General features: G+C 33.5%; 1 protein-coding gene across 4 annotated transcripts; it reads right to left on the bottom strand.

Annotated features, from left to right (window-relative positions):
* Positions 1–1,043: 1,043 nt before the first annotated feature.
* On the bottom strand, positions 1,044–24,931 carry LOC134236568 (uncharacterized). 4 transcript variants are annotated; one of them, XM_062718738.1, is made up of 15 exons: positions 24,816–24,931; positions 7,410–7,552; positions 7,150–7,277; positions 6,255–6,399; positions 5,882–6,018; positions 5,546–5,681; positions 5,160–5,255; positions 4,588–4,727; positions 4,352–4,440; positions 2,912–2,996; positions 2,541–2,612; positions 2,350–2,445; positions 2,072–2,230; positions 1,736–1,831; positions 1,044–1,463 (listed from the first exon to the last, which is right to left on the bottom strand). In XM_062718738.1, exons 1-15 carry the CDS (start codon positions 24,896–24,898, stop codon positions 1,353–1,355), a joined length of 1,716 nt encoding a protein of 571 aa, XP_062574722.1. In that variant the 5' UTR covers positions 24,899–24,931; the 3' UTR covers positions 1,044–1,352. The 4 variants fall into 4 exon arrangements, with proteins under 4 accessions (XP_062574722.1, XP_062574726.1, XP_062574723.1 ...); XM_062718742.1 differs by lacking the exon at positions 24,816–24,931 and adding an exon at positions 23,953–24,025; XM_062718739.1 differs by lacking the exon at positions 24,816–24,931 and adding an exon at positions 17,479–17,688.
* Between the last annotated feature and the right edge of the window lie 1,315 nt (positions 24,932–26,246).

Here is a 26,246-nt window from a genome sequence, read left to right as displayed (position 1 = left end):
TATCAATTTCTCCAATGTTGTTAAACATGGTATGAGGCGATTGCCATCTAAAGTACCAAAAACATTAGGAATAAGATTGAATTTGTTATATTAAGCATCTTTCTATATGATAATCAAGGGCTCTTATATGACAAATATAATTCAAAGTAAATTCGGTCAAATATATATTGTAGCCCTTAACCCAATGAATGTTGACGTTGTATAATTTTAGAAACATATTATGTTTATCGATAGTGTGTACATATACACTAATAACAAGTTAAATTGATGCAAAGCATCAAATCGGCCGCTAACATATTCTACCATTAAAAAAAACTTTCAAAATTTTATAAAAGCATCCTTGCAAGGAAAGCACTTGTCAAGATATTCAAAGCTGAAATAGAGATCATTTCAGACTGTCTTCAAAGCAAAATAAATAAATGCATGAATTTTCAAAAAATTAAACAAAATTTTATTGCATTTGCTCATCATTTGGATTCATCGATGTTATAAAGTCAATTATTCATGATAAGAAACTATTGTCATCAAAATGAAGATGTAGGCCTCTCAAGATGAACCTGTCACGTGATAATGCCTATGGTTTTTAGGCTATGCTGCATGGTGCGGTGCAAAATGTAGAAAAATAATCCTTGTGTCATTTGCAGCTCAAGTATATTCAAAACAAATTTTACTTGATGAACAACTTTTCAATTTTTATTCACCATGCCGCACTTTTATCCCGTCGTCCTTATCCGGAAAATTATGACGATTTCCTTTCGTATCTTACACACTCCCAGGACGGGGAGTACCTATTGTAAACTCTTTTTATTTTACCAGAAATTATCAATTATCTGAGGCGAAATGATTATGTAATCGAAACATAATAACAACGATTAAATTTCAAATTAAAACAAGTTTTTGAAATATTTTACTCTTGATTTTATACATGTTATCATTTAAGAATCATTTTACTGAACTAATTAAAAAAATAACATCTCATTTCCCCATATATGCACTTTCTAACACAACCACAAATAGATCGGCCGCTGTTGCGGCCGATAAAAATCACTTTTATAAGCAGGTTGAGAGTACTGATTTTTTTGTCTTGGAATAATAAAAAAAACCATATACATAGATGTAATGTACTAAATAGATTATTAAAATGTTTCATGCATGTGTTGTACTTTATAAGTGTAATTAAAAACACCATATACATAAATGGTATACACCGCATAGATTGTTAAAAAATGTTGCACGCATATGTTGTACCTTATACATGTAAGTGTCATTATTCACATTCTGAATGATTGACTTTAGAAGCAAACCATTATTATGTCAGCTGAAAGTTTCTTATGAAACGTTTCACATTTTTTTCAACCATCCAACTCATTCTTCGTGCTTATGAAAGGAGCTCTGGCTTTTTCCTCCATTTTGAGTTTTGCCACGAAATTCTTCAAGAATGCCAAAGTGGTGTTGTAACTCTCCTAAAACACAACATCTATTTAGATTGTTATGAAAACCTACCCATATTTTCCCCCTATGTTGGAAAAAAAGTTAACCTCTCTCTCTCTCTTTCTCTCTCTCTCTCTTGCATGTACATGAACTTGTGAACTAGTATACAATGAAATCCCTTGTAATAATGGTTTACCCTTTTGATTATAAATTAATACGTACTTTTTTCAGAAACGTTTTTTAAGTTCTTAACTTAATTGTGTACTTTGATAACGCATAGAGCTATATTCCACGGTGATGTTACCTGTCCGACAAAATCTGCATCCTCTTTGGTATAATCAAATGTGAGGGTTCCTATGTAATGCGAGTTCAAGCCTACTGTACGTGACACATCTGCCGCCTATAATAAAACAGATCCTATCGCTACATCGATTGTTTTTACAGGTAAGCTAGAATTCTTTATGGAAAAATACTTTTAAAAATATAAACAATTACATGTATAAATAATAATTGTAAATGGACAGTCTCATAGTTCTTAACAAAAATTATACCTAGATAATCTCTGACTTATTGAAGAGAAAAAAAATAATATCAACGCCTACATCACAATTATTAGATTTCACAATTTACTAAAACTTACGCTGACTGATATCCGTACAATATTCAATGACATTGTATTGTAGAGGGTCTGAAGCAAAGAAAGAAATGTATCCACTTGTTGTCTACCAAACCCTAATCTTCTGTGAACCACCGAGATCCCTGTTTCTTCAATGAATGAAACCAGCTCTTCATAACTGATCTAATACACATAAAAAGAGGAAAAAAAAAAACATATTTTAGACTTCATAAGACACATAATATTTGAAAGAAAGAAAGGAGGTAATGTTGCATTAGTTTCAAATACTAAGGAAGTAGGACCTTTCCGTTTTTATCCTTGTCTAGTTTCGCCATCACTTCATCAACAGTAACATTCTTCCCAAACAGACGTTTCTTGTCACAATGAGAAAGTTCCTCCTGAATAAAATAAAATTAGGACAACAAATTACGTTACTAATATAGAAAGATTTGTTATTCTAAATACCCTTTAAATTATACACATGCTTACATACACTTCTAATGGCATTTTCTAGTTCGTCTCTGCTTATAAATTCATCTTTGTCAAGGTTATACTTTTGCAGTATCTGTGAAGAAACGTTTGTAAAGACAGAAAGTTATCAAGTGATCGACTGTTCTCGGTAAAGTAAAAGCGAACAAAAAATAATATAACAAAAAATGAAAACTAAAATGGAGAACTTAAAACGCAATATCTCTCTGTCACAAATATTTATTTTGTCTAATCATACCATTTTTTTAAAGATAAGATTTTGATGCATAATTTATACGAAATCGGTGTAACTGGGCTAAATAATTTGAATATATAGCTAATTCAAATTGATCTCGTGAAAGATTTCAACTCTTTACAGATATTGAATACACACACCTTTAAAAACTTGCTAACTGCAGTTCTCACGCATTTGTGTTCTTTATTCAGCTTCCTTTCGTTTTCCATTTTCTGTGTTGCCTTCCTTTTATTACAGAAATGTTTAAAAGATTGAAACAATCTTCAAAAAGAAGATGAATAACGATGCCATATTTGAAAAAATTAAAAATTATTCAGCCGATTCGACATTATCAATAAAATATAGCAAACAGGGACCATTTTCTATCTTGTAAATTAATGACACTTTTTAAAAATACTGTGAGAATGACATTGAAAAAACAATTTTTTTTTTCGTTTTTTTAAGAGTTTGTCTTACACTATAATAATTAAAATCATAGAATTATTTTACAAAAAAGTATCTTGAAATTGAAACAGAAACTAATTCTCGATTTTAGTAGTTTTCATTATATTTTCCAGTTAAAAGGTATATTTAAAAAAAATGTTACAACGTACTTTGAAAAATTGCGCACATTGAAAAAAATTTTCAAAGTGCATTAAATTTGGGACCAAATCAACTCACTTTGAAAAAATAATTTTTTTTTTCAAAGTGCGTTGATATCAACCATATTAACGCACTTTGAAAAAAATGTGTATGTCATGGTCAATATTCTTGAAAATCTTAGGTGTGATAAATAATTGAACCTGTTGGATAACTTTTCGGTAATAAGGTCACTTCCAGATGTGAAAGTGAGCGATTTTGATTTTTCCATACTTTGAAAATTCTTTCTCTCGTAAATGTTTTACTGTACTTTATTTTTTGCAGTTTGCATGGGATGCATTTAATGTAAACTAAAATTTATTGAAAGTTTTCATCGTCATACCACGTATACAAATTCATTTATCTGGGTGCAGCATAGGCATCGGTAGCGGGGGGGGGGGGGGGTTTATACACACAAATGTTTTGGCAAGATATACATAATGTAGACATTAAAAATTGGGGATTAAATTTGCTACCGACGGCTATGTACAAGAAAAAAAAAGAGTTTGGCTGAGAGACCTTCGATATAATCATCTTCTCCTTGTTCTCAATGAAAGTAAATCAATACATGTAAATTAAAACGTTTTTCGAAAAATATAATTATTACAAATTAATGCTCTCAATTATTTAAATCTAAGTCTATAATTTTTGTTTTATACATATTTTTTTCAAAGTGCGTTAAATGTCCACATGGTAAAAAAAAATATGTACTGTAACACTGTTAACGCACTTTTAAAAATTTGTTCAAAGCGCGTTGAGTATGTCCCAAATTTTACATACTTTGAAAATTTTTTTCAAAGTGCGTTGATTTTGTCCCAGTTTTAACGCACTTTGAAAAAAAATTTCAAAGTGCGTAATTTTTTCAAAGTGCGTTGCCACAAAAACGATTGCTCAGCACTGGACAGTAGAGATTCAGATCAAAAATAGAATACCTACAGTACATTGTACATTGGTAAATTTACCTCCCCAGTGGTGTATCTGGAAACTGTACTGTTTTTCTCCTTCTTGATTCAAATATTGACTTGAACGATTCAATCTCGTCCTCAGAATACTACAAAACATATATAAATAAAACCAAAACAACAAATGCAACAAAAGAAGGTCTTTGTAAGTTAAAACAGTTATAAGAAGGATATGGAGATAACGAACAGTATTCAGTATTACAAATACAAATTACATATTTTCTTCTTTTTATTACCAGTATAAATCCCAGCGATTTAGACGATTGGGTCCCATCACGAGCAAATCTGTTTTTTCTGTCCATAATAAATGGGAGTTTCTCCAAGGGTTGTAATCTTTCGAAAAACGAATCTTCCTTTTTCATTGAAAGCCACCACCCTAGAAAAAGGTAAGAGAATCCAATGTGTCTTAAAGAGTCCCATAAACTGCTATACATGTATTTAATAATATTTGGAGAAAACAACAGAGTCTACAGTGCGTTTTGAAAAGGACAAGGTTGTCGCAAGCAACACTTTACAAAGATTTTAAATGTTTTACGAATCAAATAACCAGAAAAATTCTACATTAAAGAATTACAATATATAGACATTCAAATGAAATTACATTCAAATATTGAAGTAGGTTCATAATGTATTTTTAGGGCCAGGTAATTTTTCCCTCAATTATTAGGAAATAAAAATAAAAAGAATATTTCATCGTCTCTTTCAGTAAACCATTTTCATGACCGTCTGTTTCTTAATTAACTTAATTAAAAAAAGACTTGGTCTGCTACTTTAACTAACAGAAAAATTGGTGCCATGTTCAACTCACCATCGTAACATTCTATTGGATAATTGATGAGTACACCACCATCTACATACATACTTTCCACTCCAAAGTCTGTATGTTTAATAGGCTGCATTATTCCTGCCAAACAAGAAAACTACCTTTACAATTAAATTAGTTTAGTTTACCTAATTTTTGCGACAAATTATTTTCGCGAGATATTCATCCTTTAATAATAACTCTATATTATCAAGAGAAAAATTAAATTGTGTTAATTATACTCAATTAAATTTTAAGAAATACTAATATAACGAATTTTCCGCAAGCGCTTGGTCTCGCCTTTATACCTGAAAATAAAGTTCTCGCTAACGAACGTGATTTTTCAGCACATAAAATTGAATAAACCGCGTATCTTAATGTAACATTCTTACCTGGAAGACTTATAGACATACGGACCGCCTTTCTGATAGGCATTTTGGGTGTAGTTTTAGGGTGAAAATAGGTCTCTTCCATATCATTAAGATTTGTAGCAACAATACACAATTCCTTTCCTAATTTCTTGTAAAGCTGATAAAACAAATGTATGTGAAAACTCAGTACAAGCTAATTAATTTTAAGTGAATTGAGGTGTGAGTTATATAACAACCTCTTATTGTTTTTCTCATTATGGTTGCACATATAAATTGTATTGTCGATGACATTTGGTTTTGGAAGAAAATTAAATCTTCAAATTAATGTAACACAATATAGAAGTTAAAAAAGATTACTTGATCAAATGTAGCATCTTTGTCGCCAAGTTTCTTTTCAACTATCTCTCCTATATAATCATACAGGGTAAGGAGCGGTTGCCATCCCAAATACCAGAGGAGATTTGGAATGAAACTGAATTTTCCAAACCTAGCATCTTTCAAAATAAATAAAACATAGGACTATCAATCAAACAGACACTTATTTGGACAACCCCCCTCCCCAACTTCATAAGAGTTTATTTGAGATAAAAAAAAAGGTTTGCAACAGATGATTAAAAGTTTGTGTATGTCAAATTGAGTTTTCAGTTCTACAGCAAGCATGTGATTTGAAAGATGTTGCATGTATTATTTCCTTTGTTTCAGTTATCAAAAACGTATAAAACAGCAGTACCATAATACTTCGAAAAATCCGTCGACATGACTTCTCTAATTTCAGTGCTCTTGTAGCCAAGCGCAGCCATTGTTGCCGTTATGGAGCCGACGCTTGTACCGGCAAATCTTTTTATCTTTTTCATAATACCAACTTCCTCTAACGCCTGAAAGAGAATGAAATATTAATGCATCCAAGAGATTTTGGTAAAAAAGTACCATCTGTACATGTAGCATTTGACATAAATAGTTGATTAAAAAGTGTTTACTGTGCGTTACTTTTAATAAAGTATTACGGAATGTCAAATACGATGTCACGATTACGTTTCTCTATAATGTGTATGACATATTGAACTTAAACATAAAATATGTATGTAGATAATTACATGTACTAAAACATTCATTTTTAGTTTTTAATGAACTAGAAATAATCAACATCTTGAAAAACCAAACAATCACTTGCCAAGTGCTAATTTTTGATTTTTGCCAAAAATATGCTACTATTAAACATAGTTTATAATAGTTTATAATCACCATACATATGCGCATTAACAAAACTAGAGGTACTGTGAGCAATGAGCTCACTAAATGATACCCCCCGCCTCCCATCTGGTTATAATGGCAAAGTCCATGTTTTGAAGTGGCCGGGAAACCCAAAATATGTGTCGGATCAAAAAGTAAAATAGGAGGTGCACAATGACAATATGTAATAAAGATTCTGTGTAAGTTTCATTAAATTTCACTCAGTCGTATAAGAGGAGTTGCGGATAAGAGTTGGGTACCCCAAAGCATAACAGTCAGACGGACGGACGGACAGACGGACATACAGATTACAGTATACCCTCCCACTTTTCAATCGGGGGGGGGGGTATAAAAACATTTTTAAAAAAGACGAATAATAATCACAGATATCTTACCCTCAATCCACCAGGATACGCAATCCCTTTTGCTCCACCTCCCTCGAAAATGAGATTTTCAAAAGGGTACTGATCAACATAATCTTTTGGGTCAATGGTGTGTGCAAGCTTTTCCAATTCACCAAATTCTTAAAAGGATACCAATTTATCAGTGTACAAAAATTATTGCACCTAGCTATTCAAGCACTGAATTTATGAATTGAATTGGTTTGTAATTGTAATCCATAATTATGTTACATTAACATATCCCTGTTTGTTACCTCCATCGCATTCATCGTATCCATCGCTCTCATGATCTTCATCGCTGTCATGGACTTCCTGTTGCAGAACTTCATCAATATATTCACTTTTAGCGTCCACCAGGACTTTTTCTCTTCCATCTTTGGATATCTCTGTCCCCATTCTTTAAAAAAGGCATAATATTATATAGCTAGGTAAATGACAGTAAAATTCATTTGTGAATGAATTATACAATTTTTGTTATTGCCCCTAGCCTGTATCATTTAAAATCTTTAGAAAAATGGGTCACATATATTTAGATTCTTATTTAACACCAATTATGATATGGTTTAAAAAATATATTGTCTATTTATGCTTCAAATTGATTGATTGTATGTTGTTTAAAGACCCTCTCGAGAATTTTTCACTCATGTGGAGACGCCACCACTTGGTGGTGGAGAGCTGCATATTTTGTCCTATACTCGGCACTCAGGGCCATTGAGCAGGTAGGGATCCTCTGATGCTTTGGATGTGTTCATTTAATTTTCTGTTTCATTAATTAAAACTCTGATTAAAACTTCCAAACGTAAGATGTTACATAATTTAAGTTGTTTATGCTTGACACTCTTAAATCACTGTGCAAATAGTTTCAACGATAAAAGATATAACCTTGAGCAATTTAAAGATTGATAATGTACCTTTGTTTTGAAATTAATTGTGAACCTGTTCTTCAAAAGAAAATTCTCGTTCTTACTCCTAATTTGTAATTATTTTAACCCGCTAAATTTGTAATTATTTAAACCTGCTGCATATCTTAGTAGCTATGGGAAAGTTTTAGTTTCATCATCATTTATTTATTTTTAAGCCCGAAAACTCACATCAACATTTGTAGGGCCTTTAAATGTAAATACATATATCAATAGATTTGTGCAAAATCTTGTGCGTGAAAAGAAGAAAACACTTGGTGTGGCCTTCAACTCAACATTTAGATATATCGATGACGTATTGTCAATTAACAAGGGTAATTTCCATTCCTACGTCGATACGATATATCCTGATGAGCTTGAGATAAATCATACCACAGAGTCTGACACGTCTGTTTCATACTTGGATATTTTGCTTGAAAAAGACGTTAATGCTAATCTTACAACCAAGCTATATAATAAACGTGATGGCTTTAACTTTTCTATCGTCAACTTCCCTTACTTATGCAGCAATATACCTTCAACACCTGCATACGGAGTTTATATATTTCAGTTGATTCGATACGCAACAGCATGCTCTACGTATGAACAATATCTAAAATTATTGACAAGCAAGTTGATAAAACAAGAACATCAACAGTCTCGTTTAAAGTCAGCATTTCGTAAGTTCTATGGTCGATACAATGACATTGTCAGCAAATACAATTTATCATTGAGTCAAATGCTGACTGATGTTTTTCATACTTATTGTTAGTCCATTATTTATACACGGAATTGACGATGGATTTTTCCGTTATTTCCCAATCATGACAAGGAGTACAGGCGGGTGGGACCGGTCTGCAGGGGATGCTCACTCTTCCATGGCACCTGATCCCACCTCTGATGTTTCGGAGGTGCGTGTTTGCTCTGCTCCTATTTTGTATTGTTTTATAGAATTTGAGATTGAATACTGTTCGTTATCTCCTTACCCTACTTCATACATGTAATATTTTGTTATCCCCCGCTTGAAAAGTGGGGGATATTAATTTAGGTCTGTCCGTCCGTCCTTCTGTCCGTCCGTCGTCTTTCTGTCTGTCTGTAACGCTTTCGTTTCCACACGATATCTCAAAAACCCTTTGAGCTTTTGCAATGAAATTTTGCATAGCAACTCCCTATGGACTAAAGAAGAGCTCTATTGATTTTGAGGTCAAAAGCTCAAAGGTCAAGATCATAAATTTGCAAATTCTGTCTGTTATAACACTTTCGTTTCCGTGCGATATCTCGAGAACCATTTGAGCTTTTGTTATGAAATTTTAAACAACAACTCCCTGTGGCCGAAGGAAGACCCCTATTGATTTTGAGTTCAAAAGATCAAAGATCAAGGTTGTAAATTTATACATTCTGTCTGTGTGTAACACTATCGTTTCCGGGCGATATTTCAAGAAGATTTTGAGCTTTTGCAATGTAATTTTATACCAAAACTCCTAGGACCTCTCTCACCCCTCTCAAAGTGTCCCGGCCTGTTTGTTTTATTGTATTTATTGTATTACATGTCGCTATTTTAGCACAGGGGCATGAGGAGAGTGATTACGTACAAAACAGGTTCTCGGCGGACTTCATATTCTTATTACATCTATTAGAACTGATTAATAAAGGTTAAATTATACGCCATGGATTGTATAAAATTTTAATATCGAACGTGAATATATACATGTATGTGACTTCATGTTTGCATATAATTTTCACCGATTTAAAGCGGTTCCGTGGTGTAGTGGTATGTCTCTCGCTTCATATGTGAGAGGTCCCGGGATCATATCTAGGATGATTCATTTTCTTTTTTTCTTTTCGAAATACTTTTTTTTTTTTACTAAATAATGTTATTCAGCATGTGAAATGAAAAATTTATTGAGGTCTGGCTTGTACAAACTCATAAAATCCTTATTACAGTGTGATAAATATTCCAAAAATCAATAGCTTTAAAACGAACTAGCTTTCAACAATGTAAATACTTACTGATTGAAACAAACCCAGCAAACTCTTTGATATAAGGGGGAATTTTTTATCAGTGAAATGGAACTCTTACATTTGCCCATCTAATCACTGGTCATATACAGACTTATTTTTTAATAAGACAATCTGATTTTACGCACAGCTACACCGAGCTTGAGTAAAAAGATTCTTTAAGTTTTTCATTGCAAATGGTTTTAAGGACACACCTCTTCACGAGAGCAACATGAGTTACACCGAAATGAAGATTTTCAAAGTTATAAAAGAGGGATTTACGAGGGGTTATCAAAAAGTTCATGGACTGAGGCTATAAATTAGTTCGATATAGTCTGTGCTTTCAAAATTTATATAGAACATAAAACAACAAAAAATAAGGAAAAATGTTAAAAATTTTATCTTGATACGTTTACTATCTGCCAAATTATTATAAAAATAAAAACGATATTACTCGGCGCTGTCGCCGTTTAGTTTCATGACGTCCGACAACGTCATTGTTTTTTCAATGTCCGCTTCTTCTAACTCACTTAACTTGACGAGATTCCCTGGCGTTGAGTAAGGACTTAAACCCATCTTGTTTATATGACTTTACAATGTCAGGAACAGCGGCTTTCAATGCATATAATGTTGCAAATTTATTTATACATTGGGAGAGATACTCGCTCGATTGTGTCAGCATATTTTGCTTTTGGGAGTTTAATATTTACAACATATTATCAACCTCATTTTTGACGTGATTGATTTTTCAAACCTTGACTACAAATCGACTTTAACCGTACACCCTTTTTCTCTCTGAATTTTATTTGGCATTAAAAAAAAGTACTCTGGATGCATTTAATTTCTCCATAGCCAGATTATAATAAACATTTCCTAGGTCTATACCACTTTTTTTAGGGCCAAAACTTTATAGAATGTTGGAAAATGAAACTTCTCCCCCCTTTTGACGTCATTTTCAAGGACTTATTTGTTTGGACACTCCTTGTCAGATTCGCAATAAATTTTCGTAGAACTTTCAGAATTTGGTGAAATTTTCATATTTTATGAAGCAGTAGTGTTCCAACATATACCTGAATTAACGGGACTTTCGGATGTAAAATATTCATATCAAAAGAGTTTTTCTCAGTTATACTTCGTTCGAAAAATCGTCCTTTTCGAGGTTGCGCCGCCTGGACATACCATATCTTACAAAAACATTACTAATTTATTAAGAAATTAAATTTATGATTTGTAGTTTGTTCTATAGATAGAAAAGATGATGCTTACCAGATATTTTAAAATTCATCGATGTACCTAAAGCGGTTTTAATTTTATGGCGCCAGTCCACGAACTTTTTGATACCCCCTCGTAGAGAGTCCCAGCTTCTGTTAAATACGTATTGCAACGAATTTGTACATTATTATGAATTTATCATGCTTATTGGAGTTATCATTACACATCTATCGGTCGAACACGTGCTTGCTCGTTGTTTATATAGACCGCCAATTTCATTGGCTATTATATTTATGGAATGCCTGTTCTACAGGTATTCCATAGAACCATTTGTCCGAGTGAAATGGGCGTGCCGTGATATGACAATCAATGTTCTAAAGATAGCTTAAAAGTTCCATTCATAGAGAATATTACATACTAAAATCCATATCATATGTCATATCAGCCTGAGTGGCCCCATATCAGCCCAAGGGCCGAAGGCCCGAGGGCTGATGTGACATATGATATGGATTTTAGTATGTAGTATTCTATTTATCATATATTTAAAATACTTCATATACGAGTTCACATATGGTGGTTGAAGAATGTTTGTGCTTGTTAGTGAGTTTTCTTTAAAATCTAATAGAGCCAATTTTAGGTAATTGAAAAAAAAAAATAAGACCACAAATGTCATTAAAGAATTATTTTATATGAATATTTAAATAAAATCAAGTAAATTAACTTTTAAAGGTAATACAAACGTTACTTCCGGTTTGATATGGATTTTCGGCCCGTCGGTCCGATACGTGATATGGCTTTTCGGACCGGTCCGTGATATGGGGTATTGTGACGTCACCCGTATCACACCGTGCAGAATCGGTATATTTACTACTAAGTATATGATAAAAAGGATTATCATATACTTAGTAGTAAATACACCGATTCTGCACGGTGTGATACGGGTGACGTCACAATACCCCATATCACGGACCGGTCCGAAAAGCCATATCACGTATCGGACCGTCGGGCCGAAAATCCATATCAAACCGGAAGTAACGTTTGTATTAAGTTAAAAAGTTAATTTACTTGATTTTATTTAAATATTCATATAAATTAATTCTTTAATAACATTTGTGGTCTTAATTTTTTTTTCAATTACCTAAAATTGGCTCTATTAAATTTTAAAGAAAACTGTCACTAATAAGCACAAACATTCTTCAACCACCATATGTGAACTCGAATATGAAGTATTTTAAATATATGATAAATAGAATACTACATACTAAAATCCATATCATATGTCACATCAGCCCTCGGGCCCCATTATGGGGCCACTCGGGCTGATATGACATATGATATGGATTTTAGTATGTAATATTCTCTATATATTTTACCACGTCAATGAGCTTCATTGAATATTGCTTTCAGATATGATACATGTAAGTTACGATATTTACAGGTACTAATTCTACCCTGCAATAAGCAGATCAGTTTTTTATTCCTATGAAACAGAATTTATTTAAAAGTCTCTGCATTAAAGTAGAAATTCTTAAACCTACAGTTAGACTTTTATGTTAAATTAACGACGTTTAATCAAGTAAAACAATATTTTCCATCCTCAGTGATTCAATTTACATCTGTGTCCAATTGAACTCGAAATAAAGACACCAGATAGTCAAGGCATCGTTTTCATATACTTAAACAAAGACGTCGATTTCAAACTGACAACTCATGTTTTATTTTTCTGTCGCCAACTTCTCTAACTTACGTTGCAATACACCATTATAACTTTTAAATGCAGATCATATCTTCTAGCTGATACAGTAAGCAAGAACATACTTTTGTACAAACAATATCTAATAAGAGCCAGACTTATGACGAGAAAAATAAGAATACACGTATGTCAACAAACTAGTTCAAAGTATATACTTAACAAATTCTTGTATGTATAGTTTCTCATTAACTCAAATGTTGACTGGCATACTCCATACAAATTATTGGTCCATTATTTCATCTTTGAAATTTCCACGGATCACTAGTAACATAGCATACAAGCTGGATGTGAGTGGTCAGTTAGGAAATGTTCATTCTTCCATGGAACCTGATCCCACCTCCGTTATCAGTAAGTGATAGTATCAGTGAAATTAAAGTTGACCGTTTTATATTAGAGGCAAGGTCAAGGTCATTATCTTTTTCCTTGACATTAACAATAAAAAAATACTGTTGCCAATCATGTGATACCTACTTCTATTTCGCAAGTTTAAAGATCGTCCTTTTTGCATAAAAACATATTACTATATCGGATCTATAGCATGATATTACCAAATTTACATAAATAATTTAACTTAAGTGGATATTGGCTAATCCGAATTTTCTCTGTTTTTCCTAATTTTTTAGGATATATTAGTTATTTTCATATTCTTCCTTTATTTAAATTTTTCTCATTTTCACATATGATAAAGTAGTCTTATAAATGAACAAAATGATACAAAAACAAAAAGTTTTGATCTTTTACTAAGAGAGAAAAAAATACTTTTTATGGATTTTTGGCTCAAATCTGCACTCCTTTTGATAGGAAGTGTTTAAAAGCTAACAAAGTTCTAGTTTGTTTGGAAAATCATATTTATTTGATATATTTTGAAAGTTTAGTCCCCTAATATTAATTTAACTTACATTTGAAAATTTCTCCAAGTCTTCGATTGTGTAAAAATTATAATTAAATTCATTGTTCTATTATAATTTTGAGAGGCAGAAAAGAAGATATTTTCATACGCCACCATTCCGCCAAAAATATAGTCCCTGCTAGTTTTCAAACGCAGTTTACCTTTTCTTTTTAAAGTTGTACAATTGTGATGAGGAAAGAAAAATATGGTCTTTTAAAATCCTTGCACCTCAATATATAAGACATATAAGCAAATATACTTTAAATGTTTCATCTAGCCAGAAACCAGAGAAGAATCCTACCTTAAATATCTTATATAAAATTGCAGTTTTGAAGAATTTAGGTATTTATTAATCATCCTGATCAAGAATTGACTACAATTATAATAGACATTTTAACACAATACATGCTTATTTAAAACTTGAAAGGACTTAGATGCTTTTAGTCTCAAAGTATCAGAACAGCTAGTTTGTTCAATGAAGTTTGTTGTCCTCTTTAGCTTAGATCAACCTTCGGTATTTTTTTTCTACCTGCATTAACACTATTATGCAATAGAGACACGAGGTCATTTTCTTGAGAAAGTCTGATTAATATAAATAACCTAGGTTAGAGTTAAATTAGGTAATACCAAATTGACAAAAATCAAGTGTTGTAAATAGGTCAACTTACCTTTATTTAATTATCATTGGATACGTTATAAATGTAAAATTTGCAGTTCAGTTGTATAATCAAGTGCACATTTAAGCAGGTACCATTGGCAAATGAGATAAGAAAGTGAATGCACCTGAATTTATACTTGGCATGCGCGGATCCAGGGACATTTTCAGGGAGAGGACAGGCGTGGACGCTGTCAGATTTTCTTGACAGAAAGAAGCCATGTACTATTTCGGCATAGTATGTTTACTCTGTATAAATCCTTAGAACACTATGCAAATAGTTGGGTTTTGATTATATAGAGACAAACTGACAGGAAGCATAGTTGTCCATATTAAACTCCATGGGAAAAAGTGGAGACCTTGACCTGCACATGTTTCTTCTTCGGCAAAACATACGTGTAAATGAAAAAAAAATCAAACTTTATCGACTGACCTTAAATACAGGTTTTAACAGGAAAAGGGTTCCCTAAGAATACTTTACAATAGTTTTCATTAGTTTACTATTGTAAATACTTTTGTATTTTGATTGACAAAAAACTTTACTATAGAACTTTTTTTGAAGCATTAAGACCTAAATATTTCTTAATTTTATGGCATACCAATGATGTACTAGTAATTGGTTAAAAGAAGGATATGGAGATAACGAACAGTATTCAGTCTCAAAGTCCATAAAACAATACAAAATAGGAGCAGAGCAAACACGGTACTCCGAAACATCAGAGGTGGGATCAGGTGCCAGGAGGAGTGAGCATCTCCTGCTGACCGATCACACCCGCCTGTACTCCTTGTCATGATCGGGAAATAACGGGAAAATCCGTCGTCAATTCAGTGTTTAAATAATGAACTAACAATTAGTATGAAAAACGTCAGTCAGCATTTGACTCATTATAAATTGTATTTGCTGGCAAGGTCATTGTATCGACCATAGAACTTACGAAATGATGACTTTAATTGGTTAAAGTAAATTTACATTGAATATTGTTTTTATATAAGAAAATTATTTGTAGGAATTTTTAAAAATCTATCTGAAATTCATTGTGAAATTCTTTGATTTACCAGGGTTCACTGTAGCTAACGAGAACCAGAAGTCTCTGTCGAGACTGAAGCTCTACTGGTTTGTACTTAAAGCAAAGGAAGAGAAAAGTTCTTAAGCAGTTGGGAATTGAAACTTTACCAGAACAATAAAAAAAGAATAATGATCCTTGATTAAGTTTCTTTATGTTCTTAGTATAGTCTACTTGCAGGCCACATTATATTATATTCAGACTTAAATATTTGGAGTAGCATTTTGAGAGTATTTAACAGAAATTTCTATTTTTAGTAATCAAAGCAATAATGTTCATCGAGGTCAAAAACTGATACATGTACATAGAATTTTGTATCTTAGTGTAGTCTACTTGTGTGCCAAGTTATATTGAAATCAGACCAAAACTGTAAGAGGAGTAGCATTTTGAAAGAATTTCACAGAAATTTCTATTTTTAGTAACCACAGCAACACCGTTCATCGAAATCAAAAACTGATACACAGAATAATGTATCTTAGTGTAGTCTACTTATGGGCCACGTTATATTAAATTCAGACCAAAACTGTAAGAGGAGTAGCATTTTGAATGGATTTCACAGAAATTTCTATTTTTAGTAACCACAGCAACATCGTTCATCGAAATCAAAAACTGATATACAGAATTATGTATCTTAGTGTAGTCTACTTGTGTGCCAAGTTATATTGAAATCAGACTAAAACTGTAAGAGGAGAAGCATTTTGAAAGAATTTCACAGAAAATTCTATTTTTAGTAACCAGGGCAACACTTTTCATTGAAATCAAAAACTGATACACAGAATTATGTATCTTAGTGTAGTCTACTTGTGTGCCAAGTTATATTGAAATCAGACCAAAAACTGTAGGAGGAGTAGCATTTTGAAAGAATTTCATAGAAATTTCTATTTTTAGTAACAATAGCAACACCGCTCATCAAAATCAAAAACCGATACACAGAATTATGTATCTTAGTGTAGTCTACTTGTGTGCTAAGTTATATTGAAATCAGACCAAAACTGTAGGAGAAGTAGCATTTTAAAAGAATTTCACAGAAATTTCTATTTTTAGTAACCACGGTAACACCATTCATCGAAATCAAAAACTGATACACAGAATTATGTATCTTAGTGTAGTCTACTTGTGTGCCAAGTTATATTGAAATCAGACCAAAACTGTAGGAGGAGTAGCATTTTGAAAGAATTTCACATAAAATTCTATTTTTAGTAACCACGGTAACACCGTTCATCGAAATCAAAAACCGATATACAGAATTATATATCTTAGTGTAGTCTACTTGTGTGCCAAGTTATATTGAAATCAGACCAAAACTGTAGGAGGAGTAGCATTTTGAAAGAATTTCACAGAAATTTCTATTTTTAGTAACCACGGCAACACTGTTCATCGAAATCAAAAACCGATACACAGAATTATGTATCTTTGTGTAGTCTACTTGTGTGCCAAGTTATATTGAAATCAGACCAAAACTGTAGGAGGAGTAGCATTTTGAAAAATTGTTTACAGACAGACAGACAGACAGACGGACGGACGACGGACGCATTACTATCGCATAAGCTCTTCTGGTCTCTGACCAGTAGAGCTAAAAAACTGCAATTCACCATAATAAACTGTAGTTTTTTCTTGTAAGGGTTTGTTCAATAAAATAAATAAAGGGAGTTCCATTTCTACTTTCTGTTGCACAATGGAAATATTTCATATAGTGATAGCTACCTGAGGTAAAAGAATGCAATGGAGGTAGATCTTTTTATAAATACTAAAGGTCTTGTCTAATGCCAGCTAAAATAAGATATGTGCAATGGAAAATGAGTTTACTTATTAGATAAACATCTACAATGATTTTATAATTCCACAGCACCTACCTTTATTATCTTATTCGTGCACAATTTAAAGTGAAGAAACCAGGTCGTTCTTTTGTAATAATTCGGGTGCATTTAAGACGTGATCCTCAACAAATCGGATAACAAAATAAATACAAGGTCAACGACATGTATGTTAGGGAGCACCTTTCTTCCCTTTCAGTATTAATGCTGCTTCAAAAATCACAAACATCCAATTTACTGGCTCCGCTTGTATGCTAGTCTCGTTCAACCAGACGCTCGGCTGTCTCCGTAAACTCCGACCAGCAGAGACCTCTGGCTACAGTAGAGTGTCTGGTTGAGCGAGACTACTTGTATGCATCGTCCTTAAAACAAAACTAAACCTGCAACCTATTTACATATGAGAGGATAGGTATTCCCATTCTCATGCAAGTTATGCAATACTTTTGCTGTGTTTAAGTCTTACTTTGATGAAATTACTAGTAACTCTATGAAATACTTCACAACGGTCTGAAACATTATTAGCTCACCTGAGCCGAAGGCTCAAGTGAGCTTTTCTGATCAAAATTTGTCCGTCGTCTGTCGTCGTTGTCGTTGTCGTTGTTGTCGTTGTCGCAAACTTTTCACATTTTCATCTTCTCCTCAAGAACCACTGGGCCGATTTCAACCAAACTTGCCACAAAGTATCCTTAGGTGAAGGGGATTCAAGTTTGTTCAAATGAAGGGCCACGCCCTTATTCAAGGGGAGATAATTCAGAAATAGTAAAAATTTAATGCTATGTTTTAAAAATCTTCTTCTCAAGAACCACTGTGCCAGGAAAGATGAAACTTATAGGGAAGCATCCCCAGGTAGTATAGATTCAAATTTGTTCGAATCATGACCCCTGGGGTAAGGGCGGGGCCACAATGGCCGATCAAAGTTTTACAGAGAAATGTGTAGGAAAATTCTTTAAAAATCTTCTTCTCAAGAACCACTGTGCCAGGAAAGATGAAACTTATAGGGAAGCATACTCAGGTAGTGTAGATTCAAGTTTTTTCAAATCATGACCCCCGGGGGTAGGGCGGGGCCACACTAGCTGATCAAATTTTTATATAGAAATATATAGGAAAATTCTTTAAAAATCTTCTTCTCTAGAACCACTGTGCCAGGAGAGATGGAACTCATAGGGAAGAGTAGTGTAGATTAAGTTTTGTTCAAATCATGACCCCGGGGCTAGTGCGGGGCCACATTTGCCCATCAAAGTTTTACATAGAAATATATAGGAAAATTCTTTAAAAATCTTCTTGCTGGAATAGCATAGGCATGATTGATAATATTTTTATGGAAGCATCCTCAGATAGTGTAGATTCAAGTTTGTTCAAATCATGACCCCTAGGGGTAGGGCGGGACCACAATGGCCGATCAAAGTTTCATATAGAAATATATAGGAAAATTCTTTAAAAATCTTCTTCTCTGGAATGGCAAAGGCATGAATGATCATATTTTTATGGAAGCATCCTCAGATAGTTGACATTCAAGTTTATTCAAATCATGACCTCCGGGGGTAGGGCGGAGCCACAACATAGAATCCAAATTTTACATAGAAACATGTAGAAAAAATCTTTAAAAATCTTCTTTTCAGGAATAACAAAGCCATGATTAGTCCTATTCATAGTGTAGATTCAATTTTGTTCAAGTCATGACCCCTGGGGGTAGGTAGGGGCCACAATGTGAGTTCAAATGTAAAGGGCAATAAAGCCACAGGTAGTCAAAGAAATATGCAAGCATCCTGAGTTAGTGTAGATTCAAGTTTGTTCAAGTCATACCCTAGCTCTCCCTTTTAAGGATTGTTTGGGACCACTTATGGTTTTAACTTTTCAAAAATAAACTGATTTAATTACTTTTTTCCTAGCTACATTGCTCAGGTGAGCGATGTGGCCCATGGGCCTCTTGTTGCATTTACAAATCAAAATGCAATATACACAACAGTTGCATTTAAATCATGCCCACTGAGACGTTGACAAGGCCCAATCTACTTGATCTATGTATGGGTAATCTTGGCTGTCTTCACAATTGAGTACAATTACGTCATACTTAAAATGAAGTCAATTGTATCTTAGATTAAAACAAATAAACTCAAAGAATTGTTTACCAGCTTTCGGTGTCTTTGTGGGTGGGATGTCATTTTTATGACTTGTGTTAAATCTTGTCACAGGTAATGCACATGTCACATATGAAAGCCCTATCTCTTCTCAATCAAAAGTTATAAGGAAGTGAAACACGGATGACCCCGTATGGCAAAATAGCAACTTCAAGATTAAACTTTTCTTAAATTCAAATTAAAAATAATTATATTGGTACCCAAAATAGGGCCATCTCACAAGAAATACGATTGTGAAGTACGAAAGCCCTAGCACCACCTGTTCAAAAGTTATTACAGCCACATAGCACCGTTTTTGAAAGTGTGTGTGTGGGGGGGGGGGGGCAGTCAGAGAAAACAATTCTTTTACTTACCTGAAAAGGTTGACAAGCAAAAATATATATATAAAAAAGGAAAATTTCCCAAAGTCGAAAATCCTACTTCGTGGAGGGGGGAGGGAGTGTGGGGGGCGCCCCCTGTTACTACGTCTCATCACATGGATTACATATGTGAATTATGAAAGCCCTAACCTTTACCGTTCAAAAGTTATGGCGAAAGTTAAAGTTTTTTTTATAAGTACGGAAATCGCCAAGGTCATGGTAAAAAGGTCAAAGTTGTTGATATCTAATGAAAGGTCTTGCCAAAAAATACAAGTGAAATATGAAAGCCCTAGTTTCTACCGTTCAAAAGTATGGCCAAAGTAACAGTTTTGAATTTTTTTGTAAAAGTGGGTCAAACTCCAAGATCAATGTCAGAAGGTCAAATTTTGTGGTACCTGAAGAAAGGTCTTGTCACAAGAAATACACATGTGAAATATGTTGTGACGGATGGACAGCTAGACTGACACACTGACAGAATGACAGACGGACAGACGAATGAGATATAATCTCCCCTCGCTTTTGCGAAAGCGGGGGACAAAAATTGTCCTATATATATTGTGTTGAACCCGCCGCATAGGAACTGATGAACTTGTCAAGTATAATTTAAAAAACTTTTATTCATACATGTAGATCTAAGAATCAAAGATATGTAATAATCTTCAGGGCTGGTCTATTTACTAGTTATAATTGCAAATTTTACAAATGAAAAGAAAAATATTCAGTTCACAATTTCTCCTGCTGAGTGCTCAGCTTTCAACGCGGTAGACACCTTTTTTTTTACATTCTTTTGTTGCAACTTCATTTACGAATTATATGTGGGTTTCTATGTTTGCTTATAGTATAAATGAATATTCTTTCCTTTCTAGTATCTCACATATTTAAATATCATATAATTCTAACTCTTCTAAATGTAGATAACACAGTGTATAAACATACTGTAAGATTCAATATATTCTAGATTTCTATCAAAATATGTAAGTTTTTGTAAAAATAAGTAAACATTATAGAATTTTTTCTTTCAAATGAAAAATATTCCGATATAATACCAAGTCAAGTTAAAACTACATATCAATATTTTTGCAGGATGGACAGACACTTGTCTGTGTGCTCAAATAGGTTTACCTCTTAACATGGATAAAGCCCAGGGGCTCTCAAGATTAGTGTTGTAGACACACTATGTAAATTCGAACCACAGCTACAAAATGCAAATCTTATCAGACCCCCCCCCCCTTAAAGGGCCATTCCGGGTAGCGGTGCATCAACCAGGCCTTGTTGTAATATGCTTGGCAATAAATCTTAAACCCTGTCAATAGTTTAACAAAGCTAGACATGTGAATGGAATTTCGGGCTTACTTTAATGGGGTTATTTGAAGATACTGAAGGGAGTTCTCGTGATATTCTACAGCTATTTACCGACATCGGGGGCGGATTCATTAGGACTTGATTCCCGTTTACATGTTAAAATAAATACCGAACATCCTGGCTATTTGGCTACGGAAAAAAATAATCTAATTCTTGTATATCTGGTTCACATTTTTAATAAGCCATCATCATCTGAGAGAGCTTTGTACCTCATTAGATCGTCTAAGTTTTTGTCAAATTTACAAACAGTGTTATAATGTTTTAGGCTCAACATATACTTGTAACGCCATATATAGCAACAATGGCCTTGCAATAGTATACGTTTAATCAAGAGAAAAATGAACTTAGGGTAGCCAACACTACATGAGCAGATCATATTATCCTTATTGCAATTAACTGCCTCTGCCTAATTAAGTGTGGTAGCAATCATACCAAATACCTATATCTGTAACCGACTTTTAGGATGAAGGGTAAGAAGTTAATTAAACGATTATATATTACAAGGTAAACTTTATAGTCGAGGATGAGAAAAGAGACTGAGTACACCGGGATTGGGGACTTTATACGTGCTGTCGAGGAACCACCCTATTTAAGGGTAACCTAAACATCGGTCAAGTTAAGCAAATTCTAATATAGATTCATTTTAATACCCGGTATTCTTCTTTAAGTGTAAGGGTCTTGAAAGGAATATAAAATCTAACAGAAAAGGAAAAACCTATTTCCATGATCTTAAATGGGTATAAAATCATCACTCAGGCTCAATAAGCCTGTAATTATCGGTCAAATATTAATTTTCAATCTCCCTTATGGCATACAAATCATTTCTCATGTTTAATCAATAAGCATGATTTTTTCATCTTTTACAATAAGGCATTAATTTAGTTTTCAATACGTAGGTTTCCGGGAGAAAATGTACCACACAGGCCCGTGGCCTGTGGAGCTCACATGCTGAGAACAGTTTATTTACTTTAATTGTAATTGCTTAATACAAGTGCTCTCACTACCCACATCTCTCGGTTGCATTCAAGCATGCATACAAACCTAGATGTTAGATTACGACAAATTTATTTGTAGGTACAAACAAGACCTGTTTATACGATTAAGTCACTGTTCAATAACACGTCTGGATTGAATTTATTACCACTGCAGTATAACTTTCCCTTTATTGTCCTTAAAAGTCGAGTAAACGATAAAAACAATCATATTGCCCTTACTATCCATTGTTATGTATGCCCTGTATTTAAATCCGAAGTGTTTTAAACTCATTGTACTTGGTTGTTAAGGGTTGCGCAAGTGTCCACTTAGAAATAATTCCACATTTTTAAAGTTGAAAAGGTGTGACTCGTATGAGTTGTACATCTCCCCCCCACCCCCCACCCCACTATGTCCTTTTCAGCATCCTTGAACAAGAATCAATAGCATATAGAATGCACAAATATCGCAATAGAATAGTTCACAGATCTTACAAAAATATGTTAAGAGAAAAAGTTTTAGATATAATGTACAACTGTCTATCCTTGAAAATATATACTATGCTGTTACATTATCAAGACTGTCGTGTAAGTAAATTTAACCATCTAATCCCGACATCATGCCTCGATTCAATAGCAGACAACACAATATGTTTTTGGTCAAAATCATTTGGCTTTCTTTAAGTTTGAATAATTGCTATGTTTTTCCATAAATAAGGAAAGTATTAATAAGGTAAGTTAAAAGGGATACCTTTATCATGACCATAACTACTTAAATGATTAGGGCAAAAATTAGCTTAACAATAAATGGCGCTGGTTAGTGGTGACAGAGGTGGGGAATTGACGACCCGTCATCAATTTGTGTGACAGTCATTGGTGCCGCATGCTCTTGCGAGCATGTGGCGTTATCGTCAACCCCACCTCATATTCATGAACGAGTGCTGTTGTTAACTCGTATGACATCTTGTGGCGCTATTTGCGCATTTACTTTGATTTTAAACATTGATAATCCAATTTCAACAATCTTATTACCTGATATGTTAATGGGATATTGGCCCATTGAACAATATTGTATTGATTTAACATTGATGACATTGTTAATGGGATATTGGCCCATTGAACAATATTGTATTTCACATTGCTTACATTGTTAATGGGATATTGGCCCATTGTATCATATTGTATTGATTTGACATTTTTTAGGGGACATTGGCCCATTCATTTGACATGGATACTATTTAAATGGGATATTGGCCCATTGTATCCTTTTGCGTGGCGTTGTGCATTCGCGAAATTTACCCAGTGCACAATATTTAGCCCATTTGGAATCGCCACATTTGTTGTTGATTGTTGGGGAGACGACCCGGCGGCCGCTCCCAAAATTGTCATATGTCACCGCGACCAGATACGCCAAACTTCAAATAAATCCTATCAACTAATTAAGCGTTATTTTATTTATAATAACATCTGAGATAATAACCCATATTCAAGCAACGTCAAGGAATATGGGATTTTATCTCAGTGAGTATATGGTAGATTTATATACATGGTATACGTGACGTAATTTCTTTCAAATGAAAAATATTCCGATATAATAACAAGTTAAGTTAAAACTACATACACTGTATGATATCATTTTGAAAAATAATAAACTAATTTTACAAGTAAATATTTTCAACTCACCTATATAATATTAACCTTTAGAGAGTTTTAACGAATATACCTTTTAGTTCATTGACAACCCCATCTGCATAGGTGTGTAATCAAGGAGGCAATGTGTTATTAGGAAATTAATGTTCCGCCGTGAAATATGTTAACCGTGAAAATTCAAAGTTCTTCTGTGCAGGTTTCTTTTGACAAAGTCATTTAAAAGTCTTAAAAATGGTGGAAAAGTCTGTCTCAACAAAACTTATGTTGAAAATATGTTGTGGTTTAATGAAGTTGAATATTTTCTTTATCATACACTCCTTTTTAAATGGTCATACATGTAGTCACTAAGTTCAATAATTAGTAACTTCCATAGTCGCGGTTCATCTTAATGTTAAGATCACAAATTCAACATTATTTTACTCGTCTCGTTAAAACAAATGCCCTTTTTACGTAAGAGCGTTTAAGTAGTGAAATTTGTACCTGTATAAGTACAGAATGTTAAGACAGCACAAAATACTTTTGGTAAGAAATACCTGAATCATTTACATTTGTTTTGATATAATTTTCTTCCAAAATAATCGATTGAAAAAATAACAAACTTACAATTATTTCAGCCATATTTTAAGTGTAATGGTTGAAAGTCATAAATACACCCGATTATGTAAATTATCTAATGTACAATAAAATGAATATTGTTAAAATGATAAAATCTAGCGTTTTAATACATGTAAATGAAAAAAAAATGTGGTACACTTATCATTCATTATTATCTCGTTCACAGTTAGAAATTATAAACTTCGTCGCTAATTGAACAGTTATGCAGAGACATTTAAAATAAATATAAAATTTAAAAGAATTTCGATTTCATTTAATACATGTGTCTAATTTTTACTTACTTTGATGAGGTACAAATATCACCACTTATACGAGCCTGGTCTCGGATAAGTGAGTTTATTTCAGTAACCCTATGTCCCTCCATTCCGGATATCTTAAGTCCTTTCAGTTATATAACGAGAAAACCTTGATGTAACCATCAATTGTCGCCCGGGAAATATGTAAAGTAAACAATGAAAATGAGTCTTGATCATCAAACCCTTCGATATGTGTGAAAAGTATGGAATCCGGATAGGGCCATGCACTTCACTATCGCATCATCGCACCATCGAGGTCTGGGTTGATAATGCGATGACACGATAATGCGATGACGATGAAGCAATGGTGCGATAACGATGAAGTTATGTTGCGATAGTGCGATAACGATGAAGCAATGGCGCGATAATGCGATGGCGATGGTGCGATAACACGATGAAGCGATGGTGCGATAACACAATGGTGCGATAGTGATGGCACGATGGTGCAATGACGATGGCGCGATGGTACTTTTGGATGAAGCAATACATGTATTTACATTTACTCTATCTTCTTTCGCACCATCGTCATCGCATTATCGCTTGATCGCAATCGTCATCGCGCTATCGCATATAGCTCCATCGTCATGGCATCATCGCTTCATCGTTATCGCACCATCGCATTATCGCGCCATCGACCTATCAGTCGATACTCGATGGTGCGATAGTGAACTGCATGGCCCTATCCGGATTCCATAGAAAAGGTATGCGTCTAATTGATGGAGACGATAGTCGCGAATATATTGAAAACTTGTAGTCGGATAAAAATCAATCAAAAACGATACCATTTAAAACTTGATCAAATCCTCAAGTTAATGTTGGATGCATAAAATATAAATTGAATTTAGACACACGCATTACCTATATTTAAAAATGTATTTATTTTCAATTTTAGAATATAAAACACGAACTGTGCAGAGTACGTTTTTATCCGAGAAGTAAAATTCGATGTTCTAAAAAAAGGGACCTGTAAATTTTCTATATAAATGATAAGCAACTTTATATATTAAATATGAAAAACATATATATTTTTACAGATTCACTTTATGGAAGTAAATATATTATGTATCTCGTAATTTATGATGGGAAAGAACACTCTGATTAACAATCTTTTCAATGTTTAGAAAACCTTTAATTCTAAAAAACTACTCCCAGCCCAATCCCCATACGCCAACACTTAAACTTATATGTATACTTGAGCAGCCCTTTCCTCCGGGCTGCAATTATGCACAACCTATCATTCTGGATAAGTTAGGTCCATTTCCGTCTTCCTTTTTCTCGATGAATCGATAAAACGGTAAGGCATGGAAAGTTTTATGAAGTTGAATTGTTGCAATGTTTTATTACGGTTTTTAATTTCAAGCCAAATTAGAGTGCCGATGGTATAATTTTACTTTGGATTTGGTCCGAGATATTTGT

Source organism: Saccostrea cucullata, unplaced genomic scaffold (genome assembly GCF_032062105.1).
Source record: "Saccostrea cucullata isolate Sc308-1 unplaced genomic scaffold, CSIRO_AGI_Scuc_v1 ctg264, whole genome shotgun sequence".
Taxonomy (NCBI): Eukaryota; Metazoa; Mollusca; class Bivalvia; order Ostreida; family Ostreidae; genus Saccostrea; species Saccostrea cuccullata.
The sequence above is the reverse complement of the archived record's forward strand: the minus strand, read 5'-3'. Positions and strand labels throughout refer to the sequence as shown.

Bases quoted from the DNA above. Each gene is read 5' to 3' on its own strand.
- LOC134236568 (XM_062718738.1), bottom strand. From the start codon at position 24,898: ATGGAGGGACATAGGGTTACTGAAATAAACTCACTTATCCGAGACCAG. The intron at 5,256-5,545 runs GTAAGAATGTTA...CTTGTTTGGCAG, and splicing joins TATGTCTATAAGTCTTCCAG to GAATAATGCAGCCTATTAAA. The intron at 2,231-2,349 runs GTCCTACTTCCT...TATGTGTATTAG, and splicing joins ACAAGGATAAAAACGGAAAG to ATCAGTTATGAAGAGCTGGT.